Source organism: Pangasianodon hypophthalmus, chromosome 1 (assembly GCF_027358585.1).
Source record: "Pangasianodon hypophthalmus isolate fPanHyp1 chromosome 1, fPanHyp1.pri, whole genome shotgun sequence".
NCBI classification, from domain to species: domain Eukaryota; kingdom Metazoa; phylum Chordata; class Actinopteri; order Siluriformes; family Pangasiidae; genus Pangasianodon; species Pangasianodon hypophthalmus.
In genome coordinates this window covers 11555361-11573939 of record NC_069710.1, presented here as the reverse complement: position 1 = coordinate 11573939, position 18579 = coordinate 11555361, and the positions used below count along the sequence as shown (strand labels likewise).

At 37.5% G+C, this 18579-nt stretch overlaps 1 protein-coding gene and 1 long non-coding RNA gene across 4 annotated transcripts; one reads left to right on the top strand and one right to left on the bottom strand.

Moving 5' to 3' along the window:
* Positions 1-1512: 1512 nt before the first annotated feature.
* LOC117597834 (uncharacterized) lies at positions 1513-5524 on the bottom strand. 3 transcript variants are annotated; one of them, XR_004578599.2, is made up of 3 exons: positions 2472-4387; positions 1780-2398; positions 1513-1651 (listed from the first exon to the last, which is right to left on the bottom strand). It is a non-coding gene; the product is annotated as an uncharacterized LOC117597834 (long non-coding RNA). The 3 variants fall into 3 exon arrangements; XR_004578598.2 differs by having other exon boundaries at positions 1513-2049; positions 2136-2398; positions 2472-4386; XR_004578597.2 differs by having other exon boundaries at positions 1513-2398; positions 2472-5524.
* Positions 5525-5688: 164 nt separating this feature from the next.
* On the top strand, positions 5689-7067 carry LOC113534101 (C-C chemokine receptor type 4-like). The gene is made up of 2 exons (XM_053242018.1): positions 5689-5707; positions 5980-7067. Exons 1-2 carry the CDS (start codon positions 5689-5691, stop codon positions 6918-6920), a joined length of 960 nt encoding a protein of 319 aa, XP_053097993.1. The 3' UTR covers positions 6921-7067.
* Positions 7068-18579: the final 11512 nt, after the last annotated feature.

The window sequence follows — 18579 nt, the reverse complement described above, 5'->3', positions numbered from 1 at the left end:
AACCTAGTTAACCAGTTAACATATGATTACTATTATGAGTACTTTAAGGCTAGCTAGGTCCACTTAAGGCTAGCTAGGTCCACTTACTTATCAACGCTTATAGAAAATAATAAAAATAATCCTAAATTCTTATTTAACACCATAGCAGAATTAACTAGGAATAAGACATCGACAGAAATTTCCACAATAACAGCATACAAAAGTAACGATTTCATGAAATTCTTTGATAGCAAAATTAAAAACATTAGGCAGAAGATACAGGCCCAAAGTCCAAATTATACAATAGACTGGGAGGATAGACTAACCATAGATCAGAGCTTAGAAAGTTTTACTCCTCTTGAAGAGAATGATTTAATCTCGCTCATCTCTTCTGCTAAATCATCAACCTGTCTATTAGATCCGGTACCAACACGTCTTCTTAAGCAAATAGTTGGAACCGTAACTGAACCCCTGCTTAAAATAATTAACTCCTCACTGAGCAATGGGTACGTTCCAAAATCACTTAAATTAGCTGTTATTAAACCACTAGTGAAGAAACCAGACCTTGACCCTAACGACTTAACTATAGGCCGATTTCAAACCTTCCCTTTCTATCTAAAATACTAGAGAAAGTAGTAGTGCAGCAGCTAATTTCATATCTACAAAGTAATAATATCTATGAACTTTATCAATCAGGTTTCAGGCCCCACCACTGCACAGAGACAGCATTAGTTAAAGTAGTCAATGACTTGCTATTAGCCTCTGATCGGGGTTGCATTAGTCTATTAATTTTACTCGACCTTAGCACAGCGTTCGACACTATCGACCATAATATCCTTCTTCACAGACTGGAAAAGGTCGTAGGAATTAAGGGCTCAGGCCTCGACTGGTTTAGATCTTATTTAACTGATCGTTATCAGTTTGTAGATGTAAACGGTGACCACTCAGCACGTTATCGAGTAGAATATGGCGTTCCGCAGGGTTCAGTCTTAGGCCCACTGCTTTTCACGTTATACATGCTCCCTTTAGGTAACATAATCCGTAAACATAATATTAGCTTCCATTGTTATGCTGATGACACACAGTTATACGTCTCAGCTAGGCCAGATGAGAATAGCCAGTTAAAGAAAGTTGAGGCATGTGCGATAGACATAAGAGACTGGATGCTAAGCAACTTTCTCCTGCTAAACCCAGAAAAAACAGAGGTTCTGGTACTGGGACCACAAGCCGCTAGAAGTAAGTTTAGAGATCACACTGTTACTTTAGATGGTCTCTCTGTTTCAAGTAGTCTAACAGTAAAAGATCTCGGTGTGATTATAGACCCTAATCTCTCATTTGAGGCGCATGTGGATAATGTAAGCAGGTTAGCATTTTTCCACCTCAGAAATATCGTACCTGACGCGCAGAATACCTACATGTACTTTACTGTCTGACTACGCCACCCCCTAAAATGGGCGGGGGAAACCCCTTTTCTCTCTATAGTGTGGCTGATTCTAGACCCTGCCCACAAAGAATCAGTTTACACAAGGCATGTACACAAGCTCAAATTTATTACAATTTTGAATAGGTACAATTGCTAATGTGAAAAAGAGACGAAGGGAAACTGGCTGGAGCTTCTCAAACTAATAAGGTCGGGTCGGCACGGCACCCACAGCTCCTCTCCTAGGAGGCCCTGGTGAGAGAGACAGACACAACAAACCCAACACCATACAAGCATGCAACATAGCAACCACTGCACACACAAGGTCAGTAATTACCACTACAAAATACCACACCGTGTTGCATGTTACCAGTACACACCAAAATAGTGTCCCCTCAGTGCAGCCCCCAACTGAATGGAGCAGTAGTGAGGTGCAGATCCGGCCTTGTACAGAGAACCTATACAGAGACAAAAAGAGGAGAACAGCCAGCTCCCAACACAATGACCACCGCGCTGGCTTGGTCAAGGCAGGGTTACACTAGACCAAGGACAAAAAAAAAGGGACAAAGCCAAAGGCAAACAAAACAACCAACAAACAAACTAAAAAAAAGACTTGTACACTGACAATAAAACAGTGGCTGGCCTGGTCCCTTTAAAAAGAAATAATACCACATTAATCCCCAATTTCATTCACCAGCACACATAAAACCAACATATACAAGAAGTATTGGCCTACTTTGCAAGAGTGTTCAATACTCCCCGCAGCACAATAACCCAGGAAGATAAAATGGGGCACTCCAGTGGTACAAATACAAGTACATAATCAACACATTTTAAATACCAATATAAAACAATTTAAAATGAAAAAATAAAATCACATAAGAAACTACCAGAGTGTCTGCAGCCCAGCAACTCAATAGGAGGTCACAAGTCCTTCAAATGCCACGCAGTCACCTGTGTCCTTCATAAAGAGTGGAACACATTGTTCTAGCAGTCACCCTGATAAAGTTAAAACAGAACATGAGAATTCAGTTCCTATATCGATTAAAACACAGTCGAGTCACTCCATTACCTGTATGACGGGAGTCTAGTTGCAGTGGCAAATGGCAGCAGCAAGAGAGTGTGAACTCCACAAGCCAAACTTTATAATCTCCTAATGTGTCATGTGACATGCCTCATGTGACCCAAGACAAGCAGCCACACAATGCAGATCACATGATCCCCACACTGATTATCAGTGCAGGTAACCACCAACAAGAAAACACAGATCCCCACAATTAGAAATATACTTTCGCTAAGTGATGCTGAAAAACTAGTCCATGCATTTATCACGTCCAGATTAGATTACTGTAATGCTTTACTATCTGGATGTTCGTCTAGATGCATAAATAAGCTTCAGATAGTTCAGAACGCAGCAGCGAGGGTCCTTACTAGGACTAGGAAGTATGAGCATATCACGCCAGTCTTATCTACATTACACTGGCTCCCAGTAAGATTCCGCATCGATTTTAAAATATTACTCCTAACCTATAAAGCATTAAACGGTCTCGCTCCGCAGTATTTAAGCGATATGTTAGTACCTTACGTTCCGACGCGCCTACTTCGCTCTAAGGATGCAGGCTGTCTATCAGTACCACGCATTGCCAAAACCACGGCAGGGGGCAGAGCTTTCTCTTACCAAGCCCCAAAATTATGGAATAGCCTCCCAGTTAATGTACGTGAAGCAGACACGGTCTCAGTGTTTAAGTCGAGGTTGAAGACTTATTTATTTAACCTAGCATTTAGCGACTAGTGTTTTTATCAAAGGAGTAGATCTGGGGGACTCGTGGATGTTGAGTTTTATCTCCACACGGTGACTGTGAGTGTACCTAACCACTTTCCTTCTCTTTCTGCCGAGCTACACTCCTGAGCTGCCGGTGATCCAGACCCCCCTACACTCTGGACCAGATGAGCATCACTCCTGAGCTGCTGGTAATCCAGACCTCCCCCCCCTTCACTCTGGACCTGTCCACCGGCAATGCTTCATACTGCCACGAAAACGCTTCAGCTGTTTTCCATGGACTACACCAACACACATTGTACTCACACACACGCACACTACAGTGTAAACATATGAGGATGGGTTCTCTGTTGAGCCTGGTTCCTCTCAAGGTTTCTTCCTATCACCATCTCAGGGAGTTTTTCCTTGCCACCGTTGCCCTGCTTGCTCATCAGAGACGGCACACACACACACTTCACTTTACTTTTGTTTGTGTAAAGCTGCTTTGAGACAATGACCTTTGTAAAAAAAGCACTATACAAATAAAAATGAATTGAATTGAATACTTACTACAATATAATTAAAATATTTTTGTAAAAACAATATTTACATTGTTTCTGTCTGTTTTCCTTTAGACCTACTCTACCTCCATTGTCAGTATGTCTTTCAGAACGGTAAGTCAGCTCCCCAAGGGCACCCTGAGGGTGCCTCAGTGAGCCAAAAGCACACACACAAAACAGCAGGAGTGTTCATTCTTTTGTCTCAAATAATATAGTGTTATTAGATTAATAACAATTAAACTAATCTACCAAAACCTAATTAGGAATATGGTCAAATAAAGGCAACATTTAAGGCATGTTCCGTGAATGTCCCTGAATAGTCCCTTGGAGGTCTGTTGCACGTAGCAAACATCCCCAAATAGTCTCCCAGAGGTCCGCCGTATCGTGAATGTCCCATAATGTCCCATGTGACATTTTGGTGACCCTACAAAAGAATGTCCTGTTTGCATTGTTGGCTCGGGGGACATTCCCACAGCATATTTTTTGTTAGCTGGGATATGGAAGCCACAATTTAATATATTGAGGTCACAAGATAATGTATAGGGGCCACGAGATAAAATATTGAGGTTGCAAGTTAATATATTAAGGCCAAGAGATAATATATTGAAGTCACAAGTTAATATACTGCAGCAATGAATTAATATATTGACGCATTATAATATTGGTAATATAGGCAGGCTTAATATATTGAGGTCATGAGTTAATATTTTGAGGCCACAAGATAATAAATTGAGACCACAAGTTAATATTTTAGAGTTATACAAAAATTGTATTATTTGAGCCTCCAATTAATTATTTGGCAGGCGGGCACTTTGGAGAGACTTGGCTATCAGTTCAGTTCAGTGCTCTTATTTTGATTTCAAACATCACACTTTGAAAATTCACTTAAGGTAGTATATCCATGCCAGTGGTATATCCATGCCACAATGCCAGTACTCTGGTATATATTTATACATCATTCCAAGACTGAAATATTGTGTAATATTATCAGTCCTGGGGGGCACGGAGGCTTAGTAGTTAACATGTTCGCTTTGCACCGCCAAGGTTGGGGGATTTGCTTCCTGCCACTGCCCTGTGTGCGCAGAGATTGCATGTTCTACCTGTGCTTTGGGGGTTTCCTCCGGGTACTCCAGTTCCCTCCCCCAGTCCAAAGTGTGTTGTAGGCTGATTGGCATCTCTAAGTTGTCCGTAGTGCGTGAATGGGTGTGTGTGATTGTGCCCTGCGATGGGTGTTGCATGTTTCTGTTTTGTTCTCATACATGTTCACATGTGCTGTTCTGGCAACAAGACAAAGCCCCACCTCAAGAATTCATATTTCAGACTCTTGTTATACGAGCATATACAGACTGCATTTACAGTCACTCTTGGAGTGAATGAGACATGGCTACGATGTACTCCAACATGACAAGTAGGTAGAACTTTTCCATTTTGCAGCTGCTCAGTAGCCATTAAAGGTTGATATTACCATTAGTAAAGTGTGCATTTTTTTCTTTTCTCCATCTTTTTGGGGGAACAAGTTAACATTTCTGATTTGTAGTATCTGTAAATGCTGCCATTATACGTGCAACCTGCAACCTTGCTCACTGCATCAAGTTCATTAACATAGATATAAATAAGAAATATGCTATTTGTTTCATTTCGTCCGTGGTTTGCTCCACTGTCTTACTGAGCTCCAAAATAAAACCTTACCATATTCTACCATGTTTCTGTACAAACAAAAGAAATATGCTTTCATTTATTTATAAATAAATTTAAGATATTAACTATGTGTTTTTTTTTAATGATTGTTCATCGTTATTAAAAGAAAATCACATGAGTATTTTAATGAAATTTCACCTAAAGGATTTTACAGAACTTTATGCTTTATGCATTATACCTTCTGACAGTGTGTCCAGTTAACTTTGTAAACTTTTCTGATCTTGCTGGAATGTAAAAAACCCCAAAAAGTAAATTTGATAGAATATTGTTAGATGACTGTTGTTGTCACTTGTATATAACAGTTTGTTGATTTGGGTAAACAGTTAAAGCAGTTAGCTTGCTTACTTGGTCAGTTCAGATAGAAAATAGAAAGATTTCCAGAAAGGTACTACAAGGCATCTTGTTCAGGAGCTGAATAAAGTTCTGCAAAATGCTATTTGTTATAATAATTTGTGAATTACAAATGAAGCCACACAGAAAAAAAACTTGCATTAGCCTTTTTAGTGTTCATTATTGCATTATAATTTTTCTGACAATGAGACCATTGTTTGTTTCATAAACAGCTAACACTGTCTACCAGGCCTGCAACAACAACAATGTGAGGGAATTCAGCCGAGTCTTCCTCCCTACCCTCTACAGCATTGTCTTCATCGTGGGTTTCATTGGCAATGGCCTGGTGTTGTGTGTCCTTGTCAAGTACAACAAAATATCCAAAATGTCAGATGTATGCCTCTTTAACCTGGCCCTTTCTGACATCCTCTTCCTTATCTCATTGCCTTTCTGGGCCCACTACGCTGCCAACACTGAGTGGACTTTTGGGGTCTTCATGTGCCATACCATGACAGCACTCTACATGCTGGGATTCTATGGAAGTATCTTCTTCATGATCCTCATGACTGTGGACCGCTACGCCATCATTGTTTACATCTTCATCTCCTCCAAGCACTGGTCTATCAGAACTAATATAGCTGTGGCTTTGTTTGTGTGGGCACTTAGCTTGGGAGCCTCTCTGCCGACCATTATTTTCTCCCAAGCGAAAAATGAATCAGGTAATTGGTCATGCAAAGTAGAATATCCACAAACAGCTTGGATGTTGTTCTCTTACATTGAGCTGAACATCCTTGGTTTGATCATTCCTCTCACAGTGATGGTGTTCTGCTACTCACGTATCATCCCCATCTTAATGGCCATGAAGTCTCAGAAGAAACACAAAGTTGTCAGGCTCATGGTGGTCTTCATCAGTGTTTTCTTCCTCTTCTGGACCCCCTACAACATCGTCATCTTCATGAAGTTCCTGCATCACTTGGGCTACATGGCCAGCTGTCCGTGGCAACAGAACCTGAACATGGCTATGCAGTGGGTGGAAACCATAGCGTTCAGTCACTGCTGCCTCAACCCCATAATCTACGCCTTAGTGGGGGAGAAATTCAGGAAATTATTTCAAAAGATTCTGAAGGAGTGGTTTCCTCTTTGCTTTGGTCATTGCACAACAAATGAAAATTGAGTTCTCTTAGAGGAGGACCTTTATGTATACATGCTCCTCAGCATAAAATCTAAACTGTAACTATTACTGCATGTTATCACTAAAGCCTATTTCAATTAGTAAAAAGTTCATAGTCCATAATACATTGCTTAGAGTACAGTCTTTCCAGAGAAGGTTGTTGATTATTTGTTGTCATTCTGTTACTCTTTTGTTTAGTGCTTATTTCTCCATTTTGAACTAATAGTGCACATATTGCTAGCAGCAGTGTAATCACATCAAATAAACTACTAATAAATCTCTTTAAGGCTGTTTTGTATTTCACATACTATTTGTCTAGTGTAACTGATACTACCCAAGTTTATTCTTTTCTGATGTTTCACCAGTAGAGTACTTTTTTCCCACCACAGATTTCCAAAGAATACAGAATATATAAATATATATAATATAAAAAAGTTGTATAAACTGCAACTGTCGTATTACAAGATCAAAATAAAATTACAAAAAAGGGTAGCTTTAAGGGTAGCTTTATATATTTTTTAAATACTAATTACCTTACTGTACCACTCAAACAGGCTGTTTTCTCTTGTCCCACCTTGCTGATCATTTTGCATGCCAAATATAATAATAAATAATAACATATTAAGTTTCTTTTTTGTCATGGTCAATTTGCTATGTGTATTTAAAGGTGAAAACATTAATTTGCATTATTAACCTATTTTAAGTAATAATAATTATACATTTAAACTATGTCCCACTCAGCCTGCTCAGCCTACCTTTTCATGTTGCTCCATGCTCCCAAAATGTATGTGCAACCCTATAACTGAAACCCATTTATCTGGTTAAAGGAACCGATACTGTAACAAACAAGTAGATTTTTTGAAGACTATTGATGCCTCCATGATACTCCAATGGAATTTTTTACTAGAAAATAGTCAACTATGTGTTGTATCACTTGTTAAGAGAGAACACAAATGAACACTGCATTATATAATGAATAAAACACTTGAGGGTGGTGGAAAGCTGGAGGAAAATAATCCACTGTGACCTTGACCAGGATAAAGTGAACTGATAATGAATCCTCCTTTTTTGGGTTTTGTCAAGTATTCACTTTTTTTTTCTTGTGTTTTTCAACAAATTGAGTTAAACAGTCTACCCATAGTCAGAATGGGAATTTTTTATTGACTTTTACTCATATATAATGTATTATAGAGTTGGACAGGTTAGAACAAGTAGATGAGTGTTTGTGTTAAATCTGGTACAACTGATGTAGGAGCCATGTCTAGTCTACACTGTCATTAGGAAAACTCTTCTAGGAACTAGCAAATGAAACCAAGGGTGAAAATCTCATTTCAGCTTAGGGACAATAAACATTTGACTGACATTTTCTCAAGAGCATTTCCTGAAGGGGACAGCAAAAGTCCTGCTGTAGCAAACACAGTTAATAACATTAAGCGTACAGTAATTATTACTACTGTATATGACTACTAAATGTATTTTTTTTGCCAGAGCCATACATTCATTCATTATATATAACATTCTTTAGGACTATCTGAAATTGCAGTTGTCAGTAACAGTGCCATAGGATGAGCAATAATATAAAATAAGAATATGAGCTTTACCCTCATAGCCTTTTCACAGCTTGTAGACAATACATTATGTAGGCCTATGGGAATAACAGTCTCATTCTGTTTAACCAATCTTTATTGAGTCTGACAGGAATAAGAGTTGTTCTGTACATATTTTTATGCTTTTTTCATTGTTTTAATGATAATAGTATTACCATAAGCACAAAGATAAAAAAAAATTACAGTTCCAGAAACAAAAAGTATATATATTTTAAACAAGCAAATGAATTATCCAGACAAATCAGCCAAAATGTTTACTTTATTGTTCTATCAGCGTGTCACAAAACAACAGTTATCATCAAGTATATGTCACCCAAAGTAAGGCCATTTAAAGTTGCACTACAGTGTTTCTGCCTTCAATTACACTCATAAAATGAGTGTGAACTGTAATTACCTGCTTGACTGCTGGAAAGTGTATGTCTTACTTCTCTCAGTTGCTCAAATTTAATATGCTGCATGTGCTGAGATCTAACCAGGTAGATAGGTATATATTCAATTCAATTCAATTCAATTTTATTTGTATAGTGCTTTTAACAATGAATATTGTCTCAAAGCAGCTTTACAGAACATAAGAAACAAAAAGCATGCAAACAGAAACAAAAACATGCAAACAGTCCTAGATGTTAGACAAAATTATCCCTAGTGAGCAAGCCTGAGGTGACTGAAGTGACTGTGGCAATGAAAAACTCTCTTAGATGATATGAGGAAGAAACCTTGAGAGGAACCAGACTCAAAAGGGAACCCATCCTCATTTGGGTGACACTGGAGAGTGTGATATGAACAATGTCCTTTCTGCATTTAATTATAGTTACATAGAATTTTATGTGAATATTAATTTGGAGGTTGTTGTCTTCCTTATGGCCAGGAAAATAAATGAGTACATTGAACAGAATGCAGTTGTTTTATGAATAGAAAAGCATTTTATTGAGTTCGTAAAAGTAAGCGAATTGGTAAAAGGAGGTATCTAACTGACACATTCTTTGTTTGAGGCTAACATTAACACATTACTTACATCAGCCACCACTGGCACACTCACAAAATCATGTTGCTTCTCTGTAGTCACAATTAGTGTTTGTAAAAAAGTCTTTTTGTTAAGAGGCTTCCAAATTGATTAAGGGTCTAGGACATCTTTATTTGGCAATTTTATTACACTCTTCCTTGCAAAAATGCTCCTTCTTCTTCTGAACCCATTCTTTCTTCTAAATGGTGAAATTTATCGTCATCTTCAGTTGTCTAACAGAAGCCTGCAGGTTTAGATTGGTATTTGGAGCTATCCATGATTCCCTCTATCTTGACTAGAACCTCAGTTCCAGCTGAAGAGAAGTAGCCACATAGCATGATGCTGCCACCACCATGCTTCACTGTGGTTATGGTGTTCTTTGTGTAATAAACTAGTCTTGGGTAGTCTTGTTTTTGAGCCAAACATATCTTTCACAGTTATGTCAAAAATGTGCCAAAAACTTTCTACTTTGCTCTTATCAGACCATAATATATCCATAGACATATGAAGAATATGAGAGATTGTTGTCACATGTAGGCCAGTAGAGATTGTAGACACATGATCAGTACTGAAAAGATGTTCCTGCATCTCCTTTAATGTTTTCATTTTTCATTAATTTTTCAAGTTTTCATCTTATCCTTCCATCAATTTTGGAGGGACATCCTTTTCTTGGTAATGTTACTGTGGTGCCCCATTTTCTCCACTTGTGATGATGTCTAATGTTGTGGAAATTCTTTTGTACCCCAATTCTGAGCAATAACTTTCAACAATGAGATCCAGTACATGCTTTGTAAGCTCTTTGATGACCATGGCTTTATCAGTTAGATGAAACCTAGAAAATGTCAAGAAAAATCTACGTAAACAGCTGATTGTTATTTGGGGTTAATCAGAATCACTTCATTGATAACAGGTGTATGATTATTACTTTTGAACATGAGTTTGAGCCCAGTCACATGCCCCTTATGAAAGGGTGTGCAACCAGGTTTTTTTTCCTTGCCCAACCCGCCCAAATGTTTTTATTAGTTTTTCACGTAACTTTTGTTGTCACATTCATAGTAGAAAACGTTCGGCTACAATTTCTTTGTTTCAATTTGTCTATAACAAAAACCAGCAATTTTAACAGGGGTTTTCAGACTTTTTATATCCACTGTAACTGCACTTTATGGTCAAACGCCAAATGTGGACACCTAACAACCATACCCATATGTTGCCACAATTTGGAAGCACACAATTCTCTAGAGTACCGGTGTATGCTGTAGCCTTAAGATTTACTTGTTTAAGAGACACGTGAACATTTCTGAGAAGAAATAAATGCAAAACAAAAAAAGCAGAAATGGTCATAATGGGAGCCCATGGAGACAGATGCAAGTGCAGAACTTCTTTAATAAAACAAGAGACAACAGGGAAAAACAAACACAGGGAAAAAGGAGCCAAGAACTAGTACATGAGGAGCTAGGCTAATGTTAAGTTAGGGCTAGGAATAACTTAAACTGGTGAACAAAACAATACACAGTGCAAACAGGAACTAACCTAACCATGAACACAAGCTCAAGCAAGAATACAAACTTACATAAACTCAACACATGCTTACACAATGCTCCAACAAATAAAGGCAGAAATATGGAACTTAAATTGTGTAGCTAATCAGAAAATAACACACAGGTATGCATGATCATGACAGGAAATAGGGCAGACAAACAGAATAAGTTCTACATAGGGAATAAGGTGTAGAATGGGGGAATGGTTATCTTCAGCAGCTATTAAAGCATTTTATTGTGACTTTTTTCTGTTGGATAGCACCTAGGATATCCTCCAAAAACTGTCAGAATAAGTAGACCACCGTGACGTTTTAACAGTTGAGTCACAAGAACTAGGGTATGCGGCAGTGGGAAAGGCAGAAAAAAGGCTCTCCCAAGAATATTCTTAGAACAACATTTAATGCAAATACTTTTATTAAAAATTCCAATGAAAGTTGATCTGCCTTATTCATTTTTGTTAGTTATTTCTGTGTCTCTCTGTCATTGTTTTGGGAAATGTAATCAGTGGCACTTCCTGGTTTGTCAGAATGGCATCTGGGCCTTGAAGGGTTGTGCCCGGCCCTAAATAGAGAACTTAGAAGGCTGCAGGCAAAGTCCCTGCATAGTTTGTACCTTCTCTCTTGGAGAGTGGTCAATAAAAGTGCTTTCAGGGCATCTTGATAAATAAAGTAGGCAGGCTCGTTTCTGAATACACTCATTCTGGTTTGATGGCACTTCCATGTCATGCTGGGAAGGCATACTCCAATGTGGGGTGAATATATTCAGTGTATGTTATTGTCACTCCTGCCCTTCTCAGTCACCCAAGGAAATGTAGTTTGGTGTTACCTCTTTTTACTATTACTATTTTCCCACTGTAGGTCAGATCATATTCAGATTCTGAACACCTTAACTGCACCATAAGACATTAGCTGTTGTCCAGAGAGAAGGAACAAACTGTGCAGGGACTTTGCCTGCAGCCTTCTAAATTCTCCATTTAGGGCTGGGTGGCAACCCCTCAAGGCCCAGATGTCATTCTGGCAAGCCACATTCCAAAACAAGGACAGAGAGATGCAGAAATAAGTAACAAAAAATGAATAAGGCAGATCAACTTTCACTGGAATTTTAAACAATGAAATACATGTTTTAAAAGTATTTGCATTGAATGTTGTTCTAAGAATATTCATGGGAGAGCCTTTTTTCTGCCTTTCCCACTGCTGCATACCCTAGTTCTTGTGACCCAACTGTTGTGACTCAACTGTCAGTGGTCACTGTGGTCTACTTATTCTGACAGTTTCTGGAGGACATCTTCAGTGCTATCCAAAAGAAAAAAAGGTACAATAAAATGCTTTAATAGCTGCTGAAGATTACCATTTCCCCAACTATTTATAGATGACATACTGTAATTCAGCACTAGCATTAATATATAAATGCAGCTAGAAAATATTCAATTAGTATTGAACATACTTAAGTTTCATTGCTAATCATATAATAAGATAATGACAACAATACATTCAAGTATGCTTTGTGATGTGCAAATAGATAGAGAGTACCATTCTAATCCATTCACTCCAGCTGTTGTATTGTTTCTGGCAAAGCAAGCTGTTCCAGATTTCTCCAAACAGTCCTTAAGTCCACAATATATAAATCCACAAAAATTGTAATGCAGCTGTAATCTACTTTGGGCTGTGGTGGATTAAGCCTAATATAAATTTGACCTCTCTGCACATTCACTAGCACGGACTTCCACAGAGCTGGAGGAAAATTCTTCAAAGCGTATGAGACACATCTGTACAAAATGTGTTTATTTTGAGACAAGCAAAGCACATATGATTAAACATGATTGTTCTAATAGTCTACATGTTGATATACTTACAAACTGTAGTGTTCATGTATGTGTGCAATAAAATAAAATTTTAAGCTAAAAATAATAGCTCCCTATAAAAATATGTCACTCAGATTGAAGCGCTAAAAGTCACAGTGCCCAACAATAACACACAGGATCATGCCATTTCTGTTCTAAAAACTGTGTTTGTCCTGGAATGAAAATGTCTTATAATTCTCTTAGATTCTATATATATCAGTGCCACATCCCTGATGTATGTATATTAAAAGCAAAAGCATATTAGAATCTTATGGTAACATTGAGGCACCCCTTAACAAACTACTTTTTTTTTTTATTTTCTTTTTTTGTTGATTTAATGTGTTTTACATCATGTAGGTGTTACTACAAATACATCAAACAGAAATTTTCAATCAAATGGTCATACAGTACTAATTCCATTCATCCAGTGTCCTCAAACTAGTACATTACAACTGTTTCATACTGCAGCATACTTTATGGTGTAGTTCATTTGCATAAATAAGTGATAAAAAATATGATTTTTAGTGTTGGAGGATTTAAAAAAAGGATAAAAGGAATCTTTAGTGTTGGAGGGTTTTTTAAATTATACATACATTAAAATCACATTTTCCAAAAAAGGTAATGTGTTCTGCATAGCTGTTTGACTGTAAATGGAATGAATGTAGTTCCCATCATTAGCATTTGCCACCAAATTATTAACAACAAGTACTGAATGGCAATTTGATTGAAGACTGAATACAAAAAAGGGTGTTGACATTTAAGTATGCTTTGTGATGTGCAAATAGATAGAGAACTTACATATATAGGAACTAAAGGCCTGATTTTATTACTACTACTTTAGTACTATGGTTTGTAAGTCTATCAACATGTAATGTAATGTATATATAATCAGGCCATTAGTTCCTCACAGCTGATGTACCTATTAAAAGCAAAAGCATATTACAGTCTAATATAAATGTTTGGGCTCCCCTTATCTAACTATGTTTTTGTGAATTTTCTTTTGTTTTGATTTCAACAAATTTTAACATACAACTAGTACTTATTTACTTAATTTAACATATTTCAAAAAGGAAAATATGTGGCATGCTTTAAATGTTTAGGGGTGTAATACAAAAATAAAATTGTTATGTTAAAATTTGTTCGATGCAGAGGCTGCATTAGGTTCGTTTGATTTTAAAATCAGCCAGGGGTGCCCAAAATTTTGCACATAACTGTATGTAGAACACATACAGGGAGTAGATTTTAAATAAAATAAATTTTAATTGAACTCAAAAATGAAACAACCATTAAGATGTACCAACTGTATTTTAATACCTTGTGATCTGGTTTCACTGCTTCTCTAGATGGGGTACTTTCAACTTCCTTATTGTCCGAATGTCTCAAAAGCAATATCTGAAAAAAATCAAATCAAAAATCAAAAATAAATAAATAAATACATAAAAATCAAATAGTGCTTATTCAATCAAATAATCAAGCATAAGAAAAATAACAAATCAAGTTATAATTAAACTTTAAAAACAATAAAGGTTCCAAAAACATTAATTTGAAGCAATACCATGTAGCATTGTTTCCCATTTCTGGTCATGGAGCTTCTGGCCATGGACATGGACAGTTTTCCCTACACAGATAATCCAACTGATTGGCTTATTATGTGTGTTAAGGCCCAAGAAAAAATGTGCACATAAGGCTACTCCAGGACCAGGAGTGTGAATCTGTGCCATAGAAGAAAAAAATTTGGTTCATTAAAGACCCTAAATCTCTGTATCTGGCCCCAGGGACAAATGCATCTCACAGACATGTTAACTGGCTCATGGCTTCTCTCATAGTATATGATAGGTGGCCAGCCGGACAAGACATTGCAATTTCTCCTTTCACCTGACAGTGGCAGCAGACTGTGTTAACACAGCTTATATGCAAGAGCCTTTTTTTTCTCTGACTACACCTGCAAATTAATATACTAAATGATATTTAGTCATAGCTACAGAAAAAAGCGCAAAATTTACAGTCAGAAGGAGCAATTTCAAAAGAGCTGGAATCAAAAATACTTTTTCATCAAGAGCCATAGCAAATGTGTGTACCTCCTATGTCAAGAGACTGTTGCATTAATTAAGGAATTTAATAGCATGAGACATTATGAAAAAAACATGGGCATTGCAAAATATATTCAGAGGATGAGAGGCAGAGAAACTGAAGCAGCTGGAAGCAACTTTTTATCAGAACAAATGGGAACAGAAGTTTAATAGAGCTAATAAGTAGCGATGCTTCCAACTACTAAGCATGGAAAAACTTTCGTGAATCCTTGAAAGACTTCTTAACTAAAGTGGTCAATGTCAAAATTAAATTCACTATGTTTGAGCTCTAAAATAATATTTTGGTGACTGGCTCTCAGGTATTTTGATGTGGTATAAACTGACCCTCTTCGGTAAAAGTCTGGACACTTGTGCCTATGGGATCTATGTAATTCAATACAAATACATTTTCGTATTTAATATCAGCCATAGAATGTGACACTTGGTCCAAAAAGTTTGCCAATCTCTGCTTTAAAAGTTGACTTTGCCACCGTTGTACTATAAAACATCCAGATATGATTAAACCTTTTCACTTTTCATGTGAATCCTACAATGCCAACTTGTGTCATTAATAAGGGGACTATTCACATGGTGTCATTGGATGTTTCCTTGGACCGATCACATCTTCCATGAAGGGACAGTTGGCATGCTTACTACCTCCAGACTACGTATAACCATATTTTCCTCCACATTAGGTGGACAAATTATGTGCATTCAAGTTTGCTTTACAAATCTCAATTTCTCATTAGCTTACCCCGCCACTTTTACCAATCAAAAAATGCCTTTCTATTCATTAAATTACTACATTCTGTTCAATGTACTGATTTATTTTCTGGCCATATACAGTATACCTATCTACTTAGTTAGATGTCAGCACATGCAGCGCATTAAAAGCCTATCAAGCCATTAAGAGAAGTAAGACATACACTTTCCAGCAGTCAAGCAGGTAATTATAGTTCACACTCATTTTATGAGTGTAACTGAAGGCAAAAACACTGTAGTGCAACTGTAAATTGTCTTACTTTGTTTTACATATACCTGATGATAACTGTTGTTTTGTGACACGCTGATAGAACAATAAAGTAAACATTTTGGTTGATTTATCTGGATCATTCATTTACTAGTTTAAAAATATATACTTTTTGTTTCTGGAACTGTATTTTCTTTTAGCTTTATGCTTATAGTAATGCTATCATCATCATCTCTTCAGCTGGCACTAGCTGGATAGCTCCAAATACTGTCTATTTTGGTATAAAACCTGCAGGCCTCTGTTAGACAGCTGAAGATGGGGAATTTTTTTTACCTTCCAGCATAATAACGGCCGAAAAGAACAAATTCAAGTGAACAAAGGAAAAAGAAGATCAACGTTTTGGAATGGCCCAATCAGAGCCCAGATCTAAATCTTATCAAAAACCTGTGGAATGACTTGAAGAGGGCTGTGCACAGAAGACCCTCTCACGATTTGATAGATCTGGAGCATTTTTGCTAGAAAGAGTGGAATAGGTTTGCCAGTTCAAGATGTGCTAAGTTGATATACTCTTACCCAGAAAGACTGAGTGCTGTATTAAAAGCAAAATGTGCTTGGTATATACATATATATATATTTTGGCTGTAACCACAAGACACGTGTTTGTCACATTAACATTCTAAAAGCTTATCATACTCATGAAGACCTCTCTGGTTCTGAATACAAGGACATGTGCAATGATAAAGCTTTTTCTGTTGGGTTGATAGCGTACCTGATAGCAGTGAGGAGCACCCTGTTGAGGACTCATGTAGTCAGTGATTGACAGTTATGCTCACTTATCAGCGAGGGTTTTTCCCTATTTCAACACTAATTGGTTGTAGCTTGGGATGCCTCACATCTGATTGCTCTTCTCGCAGCCTCATCGCTGACGTGTGGCATTGCTGCGGGAATGCCGTCATCATAACCATTTAAGGGGACTGCTCAATGTCTGGTTCTACTGTGTGTTGCTGCCTGGTTTCATTGCTCCGCTACTTTTTGGCCTAATTTTGTTGCGGGGGTGGGGCTATGTTATTGTAAACTCCTGGAGAACTAATGTGGTGCTCCATATGAGCTTTGTCTCCCTCCTTGGATGGATTGAGTTTTTGTTTTCTTTTCTTTTGTTCTCCTTTTCTTTTTGTTTCTCCAAGTATAATTATCATCCTTTGAATCTATATGATGTAGTTTCTTATTTTATGTTAATCTATTTTTGAGTTTATTGTATTGGTGATTATTGCAACCTGCCTTTGTGCAAGTTGCATGTTACCAACTGTTTAATTATTCCAATACTACACTGTTACTGCTCATTGTTGCTTGCTTCTATGAGAAGGAGCTTATCGCAACCAGTTATTTGGTCATTTTAATATTTTGTGATTCAGTTACTTAAGTTGTTAGTTTATTTATTTGTTTCTGATTTATTGAAGGAGCTGGGGTCCCACGGGTGGAAGGATCTTTCCTATGGTGGTGATGTTTCTTCACTGAGTGCTGTGTAGCACTTGGAGTGTTTGGTTGTGTGATCTGAGTGCACGGTGGTGTGTGTGTGTGTGTGTGCTCTTGTAAAACCAAGCTAGGTAATTGTTCCTTCTGTTGGGAGCCTCAGCCCTGTGGGTTGGTATTTATGATTGTTTTGTTTGGTTTATTTTTCCTTAAGTTATATAAGTGTTAGTATTTGTATAATTTACTTTCTTGTGTTTGTAATTCTATTTGTGTTATTTGAAGTAGTGCTGCCAGTGGCTTTATTTAATGTTATTTAAGTGATTTTAGAGTGTCTAGCCTTTTTTTATTGTGTGTTAATAAAGATTTGTATTTTGTTTTATACTCATGTTACTTGCCTACCTTTTCTATAAGAGGAATTAACCTGTGTGCCTTAAATACTCCATTGTTGGTTATTTTGAACATTGCTCTGGATGTAATTCCTAGGGTGATGTAGTCGGAATCTTAATTAGTAAAAGAACGTGGGCTTGTGTTTTAAACCTGTACTGCTCCATCACACTCAGATGGGTTAGTGCTACATCATGTGCCACAACCCTTTTGCAGGCTTTCAAATTCTGAAATGTTGTCCAGCCTGTCTTCTCTCCTAGGTGATTTGCCTGACCACCAGAAGGTTGGAAGATGTTGAAAGTCTAAATTGTCAGTTCACTAGCATTTTCCAAGATGTTCCTTCCCAGACAATGCTCTTGCAACATGATATACATATTATTACAACAACACCCATTAAACAGCATGCTTAAAGAATCAGTGCAACTAAGAGGGTGGCCATGTAAGAAGAAGTCAAATATTTGTTGGAGCATGAGTTAGCCAAACACAGCTGTAAACAAGGTAAACTCCTCTGGAGTTTGATTTAGATGACCTTGTCATTTACATTACTGAGTGGCCTACTCATTTAGATGTGTGTGCATGAAAGTGAACTAATATTGGCCCTGTGGGGATCTGAAGGTTGTGGTCTCCCTCGACTTCTCCAGTGGCACTTGCCAATATACTTTATAAGGGTGATGATATAGTTGGCATGGCCAATGCACTCCAACAACTCATCGATGCGTGGCATGGAGTATGCATCCAACTTGGAAACACTGTTGACCTCCTGCTAGTCATTGCATTTCTGCAG